A 16,309-nucleotide genomic window follows, 5' to 3' on the forward strand; every position below is an offset into this window, starting at 1 on the left:
CTATTGTATTAGCAGGTGATTTTAATATTAACACTCTCAGATTAAATAATCTCCAGCAATCATCTTTCAACTCAAAAACAGCTAATGGCTTTGAGCTCTTAGCTAAAAGTACAACAAGGTTATGTGAATTGACTGAATCTTGTTTAGATCACTCATAACCCGAAAAATTGATAACCCAATCATTAAAGTGCTTGATAATGAATGTTTTTCTGATCACTATCCCGTAACTTTACAAACAGATTTCAATGAAAGGCTTTTCGATATAAATAATTTATACCGCGATATGTCGTTTCTTATGAAAGAGAAAACACTTTCCGATTTTAACCAAGTCCTGAAGCAAAAACTGGAGACAACCAATCTTGTAAATAATGATAACATTGATGATGCTTATGAAGAATTTTATAAATGCCTATTTGAATCGGTAGAGTTATTTGCTCCTATACGAAATAAAACATTAAAAACTAAGTCAAACGCGCCATGGTTTAATAAAAAGGTCAAAATTTCGATTTCAAAAAGGAATCGACTATACAAACTATGGAAATATGACAAATTGAATACCAAGAAAAAAGAAGCATTTATTCAAGAGCGTCATAAAGTTGAAAAACTAATAAGGGTAACCAAAAAAGAGTAATACTATAGCAGATTCAATAAATGTATTGGAGACTCGAGACAAATATTTAAAGTTCTTAATGAAGTAACAGGTAAATCAACAAAGAGATCCCGTATTACAAATCTATCGGTTAATGGTGAGTATACATCAGATATCATATCAATATCTAATTGTTTTAATGAATATTTTGACACAATAGGCGAAAAACTCGCTGAGTCAATAAAGCCGGTGAATGAAATCTTGACTAATCATGATTCCGATAAATCAATTTTCCTTTTCAACTGTTCTTTTGTGGAAGTAATAAATACCATAAACGATTTAAAACCCAAACAAACTTGTGGAATAGATGAGATCAGTAACTTGCTTATGATTAGAAGTTGCTATGTCATAGCTCCATATCTTACATACTTATGTAATTTGTCTTTCAATTCGGGCATATTTCCAAAAAATCTTAAACTGGCAAAAATCTTACCGCTTCATAAAGCCGAAAGCAGATCAGATATGAATAACTATCGTCCGATTGCACTATTAAGTAGTATCAGCAAGGTTTTTGAAAAACTTATGCACTCTCGTATATACAATTATCTAGACAAGTTCGACCTATTGTACGATCGTCAGTTTGGTTTCCGTGAAAAATATGCGACAATAGATGCCTTAGCAGAATTGACTGAACGCATTCGGCTAGGCAATGATAAAATCATTAATTGTAGTCTTTTTATTGATCTGAATCATAAAATCCCTTTGTCAAAAATGGAAAAATATGGAAAACGTGGAAATTGCTATCTCTCGGAAAGACATCAATGTGTTCATATCAATGATTATACATCGGATTGGTTACCTATAAAAACCGGAATACCGCAGGGTTCGGTTCTAGGTCCTCTACTTTTCCTTATATATATATATCAATGATTTAAATGATGTAACTTCACATTCCGATGTTTTCCTATTTGCGGATGATACTAATATCACTAGCAGAAGCTCCAGCATCGAAATATTTCAAAATGACTTGACAAACGTCGCGAACTGGCTGTGTGCAAATAAATTAACAATAAACACTGACAAAACAACTGTAATTAGTTTTAAAAAAAAAAAACAAGTGCTTCTAATATCGATATTAAACTACTTGAAACTGTGTATAAGCCTGAACCTTCCTGTAAATATCTGGGAGTTGTTTTAGACAGCAAACTGTCATTTTTTCATCATTTTCAAAAAATTAAAACAAAATTGGGTAGGCACTGCGGAGTTATTTCTAAGATGCGTCATTATGTTCCAAATTCCATTTTATTAAAGTATTATCAGTCGAATGTTAAGCCTGTAATACAGCACGGCATACTAGTCTATGGTGGAACCAGTTTTTCAAATTTAAACCAAATATTAATTCTTCAACGGAAAATTGTTCGAATGATTTATTTCAAAAATAAATATGATAGCATAACGGAAGCTCTGATAGATAATAAGATTTTAACGGTTCATGAGCTATACATCTATGATCTGTTAAAGTTTTGCATTCGTTCTTTGAATCAAAAACATTCTACTCTTTTTTTGAATACAATGTTTTCTTTGAAACGTTACAGCTACAACACAAGGAAATCCAAATATACTTCATTTGTTACCCATTGTTGTAAGAATAACACTAAAGCAAATTTACTGACTAATCGAGGTTCGAAATTACTTAATTTGCTCAACGAGAATAATTTACTGCCCCAAAATATTGAAAAGATGACTAAAAATGAGGTAATAATTTTAATCCACAATTTTAGGGATAGCTTTATTCTGGGTAATTGCGATCTAACTAAATATATTTTTAATTAACGTTCCCCTTTTTTTTCAATGCAGTGGTTAAATGCTACACGACAACCATATATGAGCTGCGAATATACCCTGAAAATATGAGCCTCCAAATACTTGTAGTTTTCGAGATATCGCTGTTTTTTTTTTCTTCCACAATTACATATATCCTCCAACAACGGTGACAGTGCTCCAATAGAAGGACTGCCCCCAATAGTTTTATTATATCCGAAATATCGCCTTTTTAATGAAAATATCAAAAAATCAAAAATATATTTTATTTTTATCATTATTTTGTTTAAATAACCTGAATTGTTGATGTAAACCGGGTAGACTATAAGTGGACGCTCAATGTGCCTTGTGTCTATTTTGATGTTTTATTATAACTTTGGAGAAATAAATTCTTTCTTTCTTTTCTTTCTTTCACCGTACTGTTTTTGTACCACCTAAATTTAAAAAAACTATCGCTCGAAAAAAAACTTTGGAAGTTTTACGGTTGAGTTTCGGGGCACAAAATTATTTAACGGTCCATGAACTGCATAATTATGAACTGCTTAAGTTTGCTGTAAGATCAAATTTTCGTCGTTAAGAAACTTTCCTTTTGTACTAAAATTCGTGTAATACCATAGGGGGCAGCAAAAAATGTTATTACATGTCTGATTTTAGTACTAACGCCTGTCCATTTAGTACCTCATCAATTTTTACAAAGAAGAACTATGCGCTTAGCTTACTGAATTGAAATTACTGATAAAAGATCTCGGCAAGGAAAGCATCCATAAACCTTTAAAACAGAGATTTTTAGGAAAAGGGTCCAAATTGTTCACTAGACGGGGAACATATGCCCAATTTATGATTATTTTTTCATAATTCAACTAGAATTATTTTCAAAGGATTTCCTAAAATTCCAAGGTGTCAAAAAGCCAACAAACGCATTCTAAAATCGCGCCATATCAAAAATTGTGCTGTTTAAGTTTCGATAGCATTTGAGTTGTTTCACAAAACCTTAAAAGCTTCATTTAATTAAGATTATTTACCTTCTAAGCTTGTTTGATGTTTAAATTATACGAGAGAAATATGTTTTTCTTCTATTTTCGATCCAAATCACGTCTAAACAGCTATATTTTGATGCCATACTTGATCCTTCTAAGTTTTCTACCCCTACAATCACGTGAAAACAAAACGATAGTAATCCATAGTAGCTTCCCATCCCTCAAGAAATCCATATTAGCTTCCCATGCCTTAGAATTTCTCAGAATAATTTGTACAAAAAAGTCTTCAATATTTTCAGCCCAGAAGCGTATTTAAATTGTTTTGAAATTCCGGTAGCTAATGACGTTTATTATTCAGCTACTAATGAGCAAAAATACCTAATGTAAACGCGTTCTTAAGAAAAGAAAGCGGCAATTTTTACCCAGCGCGGGGAAATTGAGGTGGATATCCTTTGGTAATTCTCGCAACCGAGCTTTTCAATAATATATGTAAAACAAGAATTCAAAGAGTTAAATCAGCAGCAAAAATGCATGTTTAGTTGAAAATCCCTTAAAATGGTTTTCATTCAAAAATTTGAACAGCTCAAACTTGCTCCTGGCGCTTAAGGATATAAATTTCGCAACAGAAAAATGAATGACGCTCACTACTTGCAGATTAACCGACAAACCGACAATTTCAAATATTTTTTCTCAAAACAATTATAAAAACATCCGAAATCTTCGAGCTGAAAAACTTGCACCTTTGGAACTCAACAAAGAGCTGCGAAACAAAGCATCTCTCTACATGCGATAAAACCCATACATAATATGACAAACTAATCGAGAAAAAGAGAGATGAAAGCCGTAGAAAAAAATATCGAAAAAATTGATCTACCAAAATTTTTTCCAAATTTGTTTGATTTTGTCTTCAATAAATGTTCTTTTCATAAAAACATGCCAAGATCTATGACAACTGAAAGTTATATAAGCATCAAAACAAAACCGTAACAGAGCCAACAATTCTTGAGCAGACACACAATGTACCGAAAAAAATTGCTATTATTAGATAAAACATTTTCAATCCTCAAACGACCAAAAAAAGTCTCTAAGCCGATACATTATCAGCCGAAACAGTTTAAGCCGAATAAAAAGAAAAAAAGAAACAAAAACGAAAAAAAACTAATATACTGAAATCGCAGTTGGTAAATCTGCAACCAACATAAAAAATTCAAGAACGGGCATTTAAATTGCATTCGTGCTCCAAAATTATCCCTTCTCCAATTTTGTTCTGTGACGAAATTAGAGATGACAAAACTTTCAATCTTGTGAACAAAAGTACCCGATTGCAATACCCTTGCTTATCGCAAGGGAAAACAGTGTATCAGCTGTATACAAATACATAGCAGTTCTACATACGTTCTGCGAGCACCTTAGTTCATCGTATTTTTGAAATGAAGTCTTTAGTTTGTTTTTGTCTTCTTAAAAACAAGAAGACTGCGAATCTAGCCCGTAAACATGACCACAGTAAAACTAGTGGTTTTCTACTTTATCAAATTTAAGTTAAAGAGAAAAATTCACATCGCAATGAACCTTAAAAAATCACCCAAGCGAAGCGGAGCGTCGCAATACTTGCAATACAAGATGGAAAAAAAAATCCTTTTAATTTTAAAACAGCCAACTGACAGTTCGAAAAGAGTCAATGAACACAAGTCATCAGAAAAAAAACTTTTATTTGAAAAAATCTGAGTTTTCCAGCTTTACAGCTCTTTGAGCTTCTAGAAAAATTTAGGACTGGCAGTTTTAATAAAATTATCTCAATTTGAGAAACCTTGATCAAAAACAAAGTTTTTATTTTGCTGGGAAATCTGAAAATGAAATTCCACTTTCGAAACTAGAAGTCGATCATGCTTTTCGTGACCTTTGCACTTTCGCTGTTCAATAGCGGAGTTTGACTGCCCTCTAACAAAGGAAACGAACTGCACTTACTAAGAAATCAGAAGTCAAACCGCCGAAAAACATAATTGAACCTGAACAAGTTTTAAGTCTTTTTCTAAAAAAAAAAGACGAAAAAAATGATCGCGACCTATGTTAGTTAGAGTCTAACTACGTTCATCATCATCATCGACTCTCTAAAAACCGGTGACAGCCAAGTCATTCAGCTTAGCACAAACTTCTAAATAAATATACTTTCTATCTGATTGTAACAGGCCTTATCAGAAGTTTGTAATCAGACAAAATCATTATTACATTTAGTTAAGAAAGAAAGAGTACTTGCAAGAAAGAAAAAATAAATGAAATTAATTAAACTTAAAAACAAAACTACTAGGAAAAAGACCTTCAAAGATAGCCATAAGAGAGTTAGAAAAGTGTCAATAAACCTTGTGAGACACAGAAAAACATATATTGAATATCAGATGGAGTTTCTTAACAAAAATACGAATCAATTCAACTTTTTTTCGAATTTCATGAGCCTTTCATGATCGTTGTCTTTAAATGACCCAATTTGAGAAAAATGTATCAAACTTTTTTTTTTAAATTTCGGCTGGCCTTTTTTGTTTGGCTTTGTAACTCATTTTATCATAACTTTCCGCAAATTATTCTCTAAATTAATATGACCTTTCTTGTACATCAACTATTAATTTTAGAAAGTTTTTTTCTTCTATTTTTAGAATGATTTGTAGTTGGATTCTGTGCTCGAACTTTTTTGACACAGAAACCAACTTCTCCTGTTGCGGATTTAGACTACATGAAATTCAGATTTCAAAAGAGTATTCAGTCTCACAAGTGGTGATTGAATTAAATTGAAAAACTGCAGGGACAACTGCCTTTTAAATGATTACCAACACTGCAAGTATGCATGCGAAAATGAAAAGCGCAAAACACTTAGTCTGAAACATTTATTTTTGTTTATCCAGACAAAACTGGAAATTCTCGATTTGGATTAATTTTTGACAAAATCGGAGCCACTCCAATAATCGGGCATCTTGGGGCCGTTTCTAGTTTTTAAGAATTTTAAATTGACAATAGGAAAAGAGTCAATGCACGCAAGGAAAAGCTACTTGTTTTTGAAAAAATTCTCAACTTTCGCATTTTATAATTTCAGATATATGGACTCGAATATCTTTTAAATTTTCACCACACTGATTGACACTTTGTTGATACAAGTAACTGAATTTGCAAAACAAATCAATATGTATCAATTTTTTTTAAATCTCTAAGCAAGTTTTGTCTTCATAATTTTGGTTTTACGATAACCCAACTCAAGGAAAACGAAATAAAAACATTCCAGTTATTCGGCTTGTACGGTAAATTTACATCAACACTGAATAAAAAACCTAATTCCGAGCAGATGCAAAAGGTTCGCTCCATAAATCTTCCACATCAGAAAAAAGTGCAATTTTTGTCCCGTGTGAACAACCCCCCTCCACGCACGCACGCACACACAGGCACAGCAGCGGATTAGGGGGAGATCAAAATAAGTAAACATTGGCGACTTTAAAGCGCGCGCCGAAAAAACGGATTTTTTTTGGTCAAATTTTCCGAAAAATGGCCAAACTAGTGCCTTTTTGGTCTGTTTTTTTTTTCGAAATTTTGCCTGCGGCGCAGAACATTTCGCTAAAACAGAGTCTTTTTTACTGCTTTGGGAGAACTCGGAAAATCAGTTTAGTCAACCTAAAAAAAGGTCGACAAACTTTAAAAATCCGCCCCCTCTCCTTGTGTAAAATCCTCCTCGAGTTGGGGGATGGGGACTGTGCACTTAGTCCCAAGTTTTTGACGTCGACTTACTTCTGCGCAACATAACAATGCACTACACTTAACCAAACAAATCGAAATCAGCACAAAATACAGAGTATATCAAATTCAGTGTCCTCCAAATGAATTCAAAGTTCATAAAATAAGGCCAGAAAAATATCAACTGGCACAAAATTGTTTCCTGCTCTTCTTTTCTATACATCATACCAACGTCACAGGGATAGAGCACATAGGGGTCAAAAAATCTGTTGGCAACAAAGGTACTTCATTTACATATCCATTTATCAAACTAGATAACTCATACCCCATGTTTTCTACACATATTTTGAATAATTTCCCTATTACCATTTTCTATCACAAAAAAAAACTGTTTTAATAGAACATTAAGCCAATTAGCTCTCAATAAAACAACTGATGACTGCTCAAAGAACGCCCACAACATAGTAGTGTTCCGCGATGTTCTTTTCTTTGCTGTTAAAAGCGCCTGTTGACACTCATCTGATATTTTTCGTAGACTTCCAATTAAAAAATCTTTCGATACTTGAGAGCGAAACTTGAGCTCAGCTTGAAAAAAGAAAATAGAGCATAATTAGCTGTCTTCATTCGTTCAATGGCTTGAAAAATCACAAAATCAAGCTTTTCAAAAAACGGCGGTCCAAATTAGCCAATTCGAGGGCACGACTTCTTCCGCACCAGTTAAAGGGCAATTAGTCATTCCTCGATGCTTTTGAATGAAAAAACTGGCAGCACCATGAGAGCCTCCAATACGTCTTGAAAACTTGAAAAAATACAGAAAACATAGCTAATCGACTATTGGAAAAGAGTAATGAAAGCAAAAAAAAAACACTGACTTTCTTGAAAAAATCTCAACTTTCGAAATTCAAAGAAAAAAATAGATGCCCTTTAAGCTCTTTGATTTTCTAGAAAAATTTATGACTGGCGCTTATTTGATAACATGAACCCAACTTGAGAAAACTGGATCAAAATGGAAAAGTTTTTATCCCGCTGGGAAATCTTAAAAAATAACTCCACTTTCGAAACCAGAAATCGCTTTTTTTTTCGCGCCATTTCCACATTCGTATTTGGAGAGTGCTATTTACCTCACTTTCAGCAAATGAATTCAATTGATTTCAAAAAGTGCATTATACCTAAGTGCATCAATATTTTAAGACTTTTTCCTGAAAAAAAAACAAAAAAAAATCAGCAAGACCTATATAGGAGTCTTCACTACGTTCATTACTCTTAAACATGACTACCATAACAATTAATTGCCGTTCTGTTAATAATGCTCAGTTAAAATATTAAAGATTTTTGAATTTTTCTTTTTGAAGAACCTTCAACCAAATTCGTTAAACCAAATCTACGTTTATAGTAAAACCGACTATGCAATAAGAAAAATAGAAATTAGCCTCGAATTAGTAAAAATTCGGCTACGTCTCGGATTCCATCTGCGACGTCTCAAGCACAAACTTTTGAGCCACGGACGCTTAATAGATAACAAACACTAGGCACAAATAAAGCCGAGAACAGATGCTATGAAATTTTCAATGCTACAGATCGTGATTATAGTAAAAGAGCCACCAATTAATTGAACACTTTTATTTGCAAGTTAGGTTAGAAAAAAAGAAGTTTCGTTCGAGTACACTACGCTCGAAGCTCGTTGGTGTAAAAATTTCACCCTGGAAATCAAGCCTTACCAAACATTCAGACTGAAGTAAAGACAAAAATTTTGTAGGATAGAAAAAAAAATTTCAGTAATTTCACAGCCGAAAAAAAAATATCGAAGAGAACATTTTTTCTTAAACTTTCATATATCCAAGACTGCTGGGTTCAGATCTTATTTTCAACTCAGAAACAAGATCCCACAAATTCTGACAGTATACAACTGCACTTTAAATATGTAAGAAAAGCTGAAGCGGATAATTTTTTGTAAAAAAAAATTACTCATTTTTTTAGTCAGATTTTTGCTCCATATAATTATTTAAATTCAAAGTCCGTACATATAAAATTGCTGTCATCAAAATCGCTGTTTAATCCAGCGTTGTGTTTAATTCGCAGTTTGGCTATTTCTGAAACAAAAACACAAAATCGTCATATCTCAAAAACTACAAAAATTAAGCAGTCGTGAATAGAGGCCATATGTGCAACGCTTGGGAGTAACATCACAGTACAACACCATAGGCAGGATCCTTCAAAACATTTGAAAACTACTGAGAAATCTTTCTACAGTCTTCAAAAAACTGAAAAACTCGGAGAGTGGAAACATTTGAGATGAGAAATTTGGAGACCATAATAACAACCTCTGGGCATACAAAGACATCAACCCGAAATTATATATAGATAGATGAATTGGTATATAGATAGAACTGCGGATGGCAGGCTAGATCGATGACTGAAACTCCTTGCACTTCCCTGCTTGCCTTCCAACCTGCTCTGCGCCTCCCCCCACCACCTGCTGGTGTGGCTACAACCTTACAATCGGGCCCTACAACTGACTTTACATTCATAAACCGGACAAATCGAAAATTTTTCTTAAGCATTGCAATATACGCTACAGCTTAAACTAGTGAAAAAATGCAAAAACGATTCGTTGAAAAAGCTTAAACATGACGAGATAGTGAAGTCCGTATTTAACTATATAAAAGTGCTAACTATTTAGTGCTAAATTTTATGAAATAGTAAATTTTCAGAAAGTAGAGATTTTCCAATGTTAATAATGATTCAAAATTTGAAATCAGATAAAATCATGATTCTAAAAATTTTGACTATGATAAGTGAAAACTTTCAGTTTATCTGAATAATAAAAGAAAATGACGGGATCTAGAATTCAACAAAATTGTCCTAAAATAGTAAACAAAATCAGCAAACATTCTTGGAACTAAATTACGAGCACCAATAAAGGAAAACATCAAAAAGATTTAAAAAGAACGTGAAAGTTGCTAAAATCACCTAAAACTTCCCTGCTGTGGCGACTGAGCCGACAAATAATAAGAAAAACTATAATATGACAAAAAAATATAAGACAACTTTTCTAGGCGTAAAAAGAGGGCCTGGACGGATTAGACCGACCCAGCCAAAGTGCATTATACGACGCTAAGAGGCGTAGAAACCCAGGCACCACATGATTCAGTTAATTAAGTTGTTAACCTGAAACAATGCATGTGTCGATTTAATGACGCGTGCTTATCACAAGCGTTAAAATTATAATCCTTTTTTGAAGGAAAAATTAATTCATGAGTTTTCAAACTATTTTCCCTTCGGTTTTTGAAGATGGTAACTATCCCTCTATTCATCGAAAAAAATTTTGAAGTGATATTGAAAGGAACCATAATTCACGTCGCAAAATTTTTAAATTTGAGCGTAAGGTAATTTTCAAACGAAAATTTTGTCTACAGTTTTTTTAGTTCGACAAAATTGATTTTCCGAGATCTCTTTAAAGCATTAAAATGACCGTTTTTGTCAAATTTTCAGGAAAATTTTGACTAAAAATTGGGTTTTGGCGCGCGCTCCCCCTCAAAATTAGTATATATTGGCGCAGAAGGCGCCTTTGGAAAATTTTTAGGATCCGTCACCACAGATGGATATCTCAAAATAGTACAAAGAGGGGACCCACCCTTGGATCGGCAGGGGGTCGAATCCCTGAGGGGGAAGCCCCCCCCCCCCCCCCCACCAGCCCAAATCCGCCTTGGTCGTTAACAAAAAAAAATTTCGATGGATGCGACTTCTCACCTTGAATGGTATACTGCTTGTTTTATCACTGCACACTGAGGAAGAGTTGAGAGAGTTGTTGGAGGATGAGCCAGAAGACCTCTTGAGGAGAGCTGCCAGCCACTCCGGACTCACGTAGAGTTCCGGGTTAACCACCGCCGCGGAAGAAGCACTGGAGGCACCGGGTAGAGGCACGGTCGTGCTCCTAATACCCGTCGAACAGCTAACTCTTGTTTGATCAAGGTTCTTGGACAAAAAAGGGGGTTGGTTTAGGGTTGCCAGAGGCGCCGGTCCACTACTCGAAGTTGATAACGTAGTCGCCATGGTTAGCTCAAGTCTTACAAAACTCGGTAGTCCAAACAGATGATAAACTTCGCCATTTCGCTTTACGCAGGAATTTCACAGGATAGTAGAAAAATAGATTGCCACAACCTCGATAGAAAAACAGACTTCACCCTGCAGGAAGAACCCGAACCCTGAACTACATAACCCACAACCAAAACAATAATCTGAAAATGGATAAAATTATTCGCAACTTTGAGGCTAAAAATGCTCCTGCTAAATTACTCAATGATATTCATGTGCTGAATAAAACGTGGGGATGAAAAATAAGCTAGTTGCTCGTAAGAATAAAGAAACAAGGATATCAACGGCATAAATGTCACTTTTCCTCAATTGTAATCAAATAAATTGTTCTGCAATTGCAAGACAAACAACAAAACATTCAACGCTAATCAGATTTGGTTGACTAAACAACACACGTCAATGGTGAAAACTTTTAGTTAATCTCCTTGTGAAAACTAGCTGAAAACTCCCCTCCATCACCTTCCAATAGTTTTCATCATTTAATTGTTATCGACAAAAAAGCGTCGTGTAAAAATCAATGACTTTGCATTCGGCTCCATGATGTCTTGTGTTGACAGATTTTATTTATCGACATTTTTAATTTCAACTCCCGGTCCGGTAGTAGCAGAGGATAAAACAACGTCCTTGACAACAAAATAAGCATTTAGACTTGAGAAGAGAGTTTAAAAACAATCATAAATAAAATATAGTTTGGATAAACACGAGTCATTCTAAATTCAGGATTCACTATTGAGCCTTCAAAAACTCTTTTCTTCAGATCCCTAATTCGGAGTCAATGTCAATCGCAGGGTCCACCACTTTACTTTGCTTCTCACTTAAAAATCGGTCTCCTTCCTTCCCTCTGTTATTGTTCTCTTTTGTCTCCGACGACAAGATATCCTGTTCACAGTCCATTGTATCTCCGCTGGCTTCGTCAAGAGTCGGCGTCAACCTCGGTCCATTATCCATTGGATTTTCTGGATTTCTTTTAGCGTGACCATTTGTTTCAACTGAAGATGTTGTCGATGATTGACTCGAATCCTCGCCGACGTTCGCAACTCCTCCAGCGCTGTTCGCGAGTCCAGCTCCGCTTCCTGGGTCTGGTTCTGATCCTCGGAGAAAGAAATATTGCACGGCTGGTTTGGTGCTCGCAGACACCAGTGGCTTTGGATTCTCCTCCTCCTTTTCAACCTCTTTTTCATCCGTTTCCTGGTGTGAGTTCAAATCCGAAACATCTTCTTTCTTATTAGCCTCTGTAGGCAGTTTACTATCATGTTCATCTTTTTCAGATTGAGTTTTAGCGGTTGCCTGACTTTGCACCAGTAGAACTTCTGACTCTTTTGGCTGCGACTCTTTTGTAGTCTCTTTCGCAGCCTCTGGATTCACTTCTGCGGCTTCTGTTTGGACACATTTGACTTCTGCGTGCGTTTCTGAGTCAGTTTTTGCTCCTTCATGTGGCTTTGCAGCTTCACTGTGCCTTTTCTTTTTCTCCTCTACTAACTTATTGATAACTTCCGAGTCCGCATGCGAAACTAGCGATTTCATTGAATTGAAAATCTCTTCCGCTTTCTGTTGTACTGCCACATCTTTTTTGTACTTTCTAATTTTCTTGATAGTAGTAAACACGTCCGAAACCTTTTTCAAATTTTCACTGGTCAGATAATCTTTCATCTCAGTTAAACACGTCACAGCTCGTTCATGATTCAGACTTTTCTGAGTCAAAGATCTCATGAGTTCAAAATGTAACTTGTCGAGCACCCTGTCGGAAGATAGTTTGTGCGCATCCATGATGATTGCGCTCTTCATCTTGCGCACTTGTTCTGATTTACGACTCTTGTCTCTTTCGTCTTCTTCATTCGAACTGTTGTCCGATTCCTCTATCAAAGGCTTTCTGACTGCCGCTTTTTCAGATTCCTCTTTCTAAAAAATGATTATCTTCAAACGGGTAATACTACAAATCGTTATGGTGAGCAAAAACTAGCTCTACACACGACAAAGTATTGCCAACTGACCGATGGAAAAATTTAATGCACGCAAAGAATTTCAATCTGATTACCCAATCTATTTAGTTTTCAAGGCCCAGTTTGCAACCTTTAGTGTCGACCTTGACAGCATCCCATTTCTGGGTTGCTAATTTCAAACTTAGCGAAAAAACACTGAATTCAAACTGGAAAAACGAAAAAAAAAATTCTGAAGAATTGCAATATACGATATGGCTTAAACATGCAAAAAAAATTTCGTTAAACATGCAAAAATAATACATTGAAAAAACTTAAACATGGCGACATAGTGAACCCCGCATTTAAATTTATAAGAATAGATAGATATTAAAGTTCCGAGCTGATTAATAAACTCTCCATTCTCATGTTTTTTCAGACTGGCTAGTGTCAAGGCTAACGCATTTACCTCAATACACGGAGATCCTGGATCGATTCCCACTCGGACCATTTTTTAAAAATAAAAACCTGTCAGTAAACTGCCACCTTTTGTTATATATCACCCTAAAACAACGTCATACCATCTGCTCTTTAATCTGTTTCTGTCGCTCCATTTTCTCTTTGTGTCGCTTCAATTTCTTTTCCAACTGATTCGAGGAGGACTGAGGAGATCTTTCTCGCTTCTTCGAAGGTGGCGAGTCCGAATCCTCATCCTGTTCCTTTTCCTCGGGCCGTTTTTTGCCAGAAATTGGCGATTTTTCAGATACTTCCATTGGCTCTGATTTTGAACTTGACACACTCTGGTCGTCCTTGACATCACCACTCTCCAGTAGTTTAGAGGATATTTTAGGTGATTTGAGCCCAACAGAGCCTTCTGTTTTTATACGACCTACAACAACTAAATGTGTCAATGAAAAACAACAATTAACAAAAAAATCGGGGGGAGTTCTAATGCTTGTTCCCGAATATCCTATGAGAATGCCGGAATATGATTGGTTGATGCCCTTTCAAAATTTACCAAAAACTGATCAAAAGCGATCCTTTCAAAACTGACTGATTTTAGAGCTTTTCGATACTGAATTTTGTTTAGCTGATATAATTTTTGGGCATTCGATTATTCTGGCATGAGCGATTCCCTCATTTCAAGAACGCGAATCAGAGAGACTCTCGAGAGAGACTCCCGACCTTTCGTTAAAATAATTTGTTGACACGCAACGGAGGCGGAGGATAGTCATTGAAAATATATGGCACGGCATTCCGAGTGCCCAATGGTTTGATGCAAGCCCTCCTTGCTTACCTATGAAAATACATTTTTTTGACTCTATTTAAAAAACGTTACACAGAGCTTCAATAAATCCCTAAAATGTCAAAAACCATACTTGAAGACGAAGATGACTTTTTGGTGTCTGGTGATTTTTGACGCTTCGATTCTTGTTTTGACTCGGAGTCGCTTTCGCTCAAAAAAGCGGCCAAGTTCGAATTTCCCTCATCTTGGTTCACAACTACTTCTGCTTTTTCGTCTGCCGATTCTATCTGCTTGACCTTGACCTCCGGCTCCTCTGCAGCTTTCTGACCACTTTCGATCTTGTTTTCAGCTGCTGCGAATTTTTTAAGTGCTGCTTCTTCGTCGCTAGACCCTCCCTCTTTCTTAATTTCCTAAAAAACTCATTTTAAACTAGAAATCCGAAGCGGTTTTCTATTTTCAATTTCAAAAGCAAAAATATTTGACCTTTTCAACATTTGAGCACGCGAAAAAATACTTGATTCATTTACATTTCTTGACTCTAATAATAATTGTCTGCAGGACAAAGTCCTTTTAAAATATCCTACCGTTTTAGGTTTAGTCGGACTTTTCGGCTTATCGGGCTTCTTAGCAGATAATGGCTTTGGTATGATGGCTGCCGAAGTTCGAGGTGCGGGTGGTTTAGCAGTTGAGGTGAGCTTCTTGAACTTGGCAATCGACTCCTCGTCACTCGAAGACGAGACGTCTACGTCATCAACTGTACTGTCTGAACTTGACGAAGAGTCACCGGGAGTCTTTTTCTGGTTCTGAGCCGACTTTGATTTGCTAGATGACGACGATTTTACTTGAGGCTTTTTCGTTACTCCAACTTTTACTTTCTTCCCGCTCGTTTTTGCGCGCGCTTTTTTCTTAGTTAACGTTTTCTTTTTCGTTTTCCTTCTTTTTTCGAAGTCGGAATCTGAGCTAGAACTACTGCTGGAACTGGATGATGCGTCGGGGTCACTACTCGACGACCCACTTTTCTCGGGGTCCGAACTATCTTTTGCGTCTTCTGGAACTTGGTCCTCGGCGGGACCCTCGCCGTCGGAGAATGTCGCGGGTACGATCGGATTATATTTGCTCACATTTTCCAAGTCAGGTGGTTTGGTTATAGCCGGCACTGGTGCGTCTCGCTTAACGTTAGGATCATTTTCGACCTCCCAAAGACTGTCAGTAAAGTAAACTGTGTCTCGTTCGACGAAAAACTTCTTGTTATTCTCTTCATTCCATTGATATAATTCGTGCACTGCGCAAATGGCTGTTTCATGCGTCCCAAAGAAAAACACCAGGAAGAAACCTGGACGCACTTTTTTTCGTTCGCGGATATTTTTAGGTTCCTCTATGCGTCCTGGCCAATGTGGGTAACCTGGAAGTTTGATCCAGGCTTTGTCTCCGACCTTGAAGTCTTCGTCGGTGTTTTCAGACATCACTTGATCATCTTAAAAGTCAACCTAATTGAACTAAATGCTATACTAGCAGACTCCGTCATAATCTAATATGGATTGTAATAATTCAGACTATCATTTTGGTGGGACGAACTTTGGACTTCAAGACAACGCAAAAAATATTCCCGATCTCAAGGAAAAAACAAAGCTCTCAACAAAGAAGGAAAAAATTTCAGCGATTTCCAGGAAAATCGATAAAATTACAGACCTTAAATTTGTCCTCTTTTTGTTGCTTTGATTTAAAAAAGGAAAGGAAGTGAACATAAAAATCAAACTGCGAAATATCAAACAAAAAATCATCAAGACCTAAAGACTTCCTTCTTTTACATTTAAAAAATTGATTCTCTCATCTAATTGCGATTGAAAACTTTTAACAAGATATACCAATCGACGCCGTACGAAAGTTTTTGGTAGCCAATTTTTGCATATAACTACTATTTCAAGTTTTAAGAAAATATCAAAAGATGGTTTTC

The 16,309-nt window shown here is 35.8% G+C and overlaps 4 protein-coding genes across 5 annotated transcripts in view; 2 read left to right on the plus strand and 2 right to left on the minus strand.

The window, feature by feature from the left end:
* LOC134845450 (uncharacterized) overlaps positions 1–11,354 on the minus strand; it is an 80,617-nt gene extending 69,263 nt beyond the window's left edge. For both annotated transcript variants that reach the window (XM_063862337.1, XM_063862336.1), the window contains exon 1: positions 10,849–11,354. In XM_063862337.1, coding sequence (XP_063718407.1) covers positions 10,849–11,151 — 303 coding nt within the window. In that variant the 5' untranslated portion in view covers positions 11,152–11,354. The remainder of the gene's footprint in view (positions 1–10,848) is intronic.
* Positions 1–16,309, plus strand: part of LOC134845457 (U2 small nuclear ribonucleoprotein A'-like) — a 361,634-nt gene that overhangs the window by 1,364 nt on the left and 343,961 nt on the right. The gene's annotated exons all lie outside the window — the stretch shown is intronic.
* The window catches only part of LOC134845456 (protein FAM98A-like), a 183,186-nt gene that overhangs the window by 1,362 nt on the left and 165,515 nt on the right, over positions 1–16,309 (plus strand). The window lies entirely within an intron of this gene.
* On the minus strand, positions 11,430–15,825 carry LOC134845451 (hepatoma-derived growth factor-related protein 2-like). Its single transcript, XM_063862338.1, has 4 exons — positions 14,940–15,825; positions 14,489–14,765; positions 13,691–13,998; positions 11,430–13,092 (listed from the first exon to the last, which is right to left on the minus strand). The coding sequence occupies exons 1-4, from the start codon at positions 15,816–15,818 to the stop codon at positions 11,947–11,949; spliced, it is 2,610 nt and encodes an 869-aa protein (XP_063718408.1). The 5' UTR covers positions 15,819–15,825; the 3' UTR covers positions 11,430–11,946.

The sequence above is a fragment of the Symsagittifera roscoffensis genome, chromosome 5 (assembly GCF_963678635.1).
Source record: "Symsagittifera roscoffensis chromosome 5, txSymRosc1.1, whole genome shotgun sequence".
NCBI lineage: Eukaryota > Metazoa > Xenacoelomorpha > Acoela > Convolutidae > Symsagittifera > Symsagittifera roscoffensis.

Coding starts and splice junctions, on each gene's coding strand:
- LOC134845451 (XM_063862338.1), bottom strand. CDS start 15,818: ATGTCTGAAAACACCGACGAAGACTTCAAGGTCGGAGACAAAGCCTGG. Junction 14,766..14,939: donor GTCCGACTAAACCTAAAACG/GTAGGATATTTT, acceptor TGAGTTTTTTAG/GAAATTAAGAAAGAGGGAGG. Junction 13,999..14,488: donor AAAGTCATCTTCGTCTTCAA/GTATGGTTTTTG, acceptor TAGTTGTTGTAG/GTCGTATAAAAACAGAAGGC.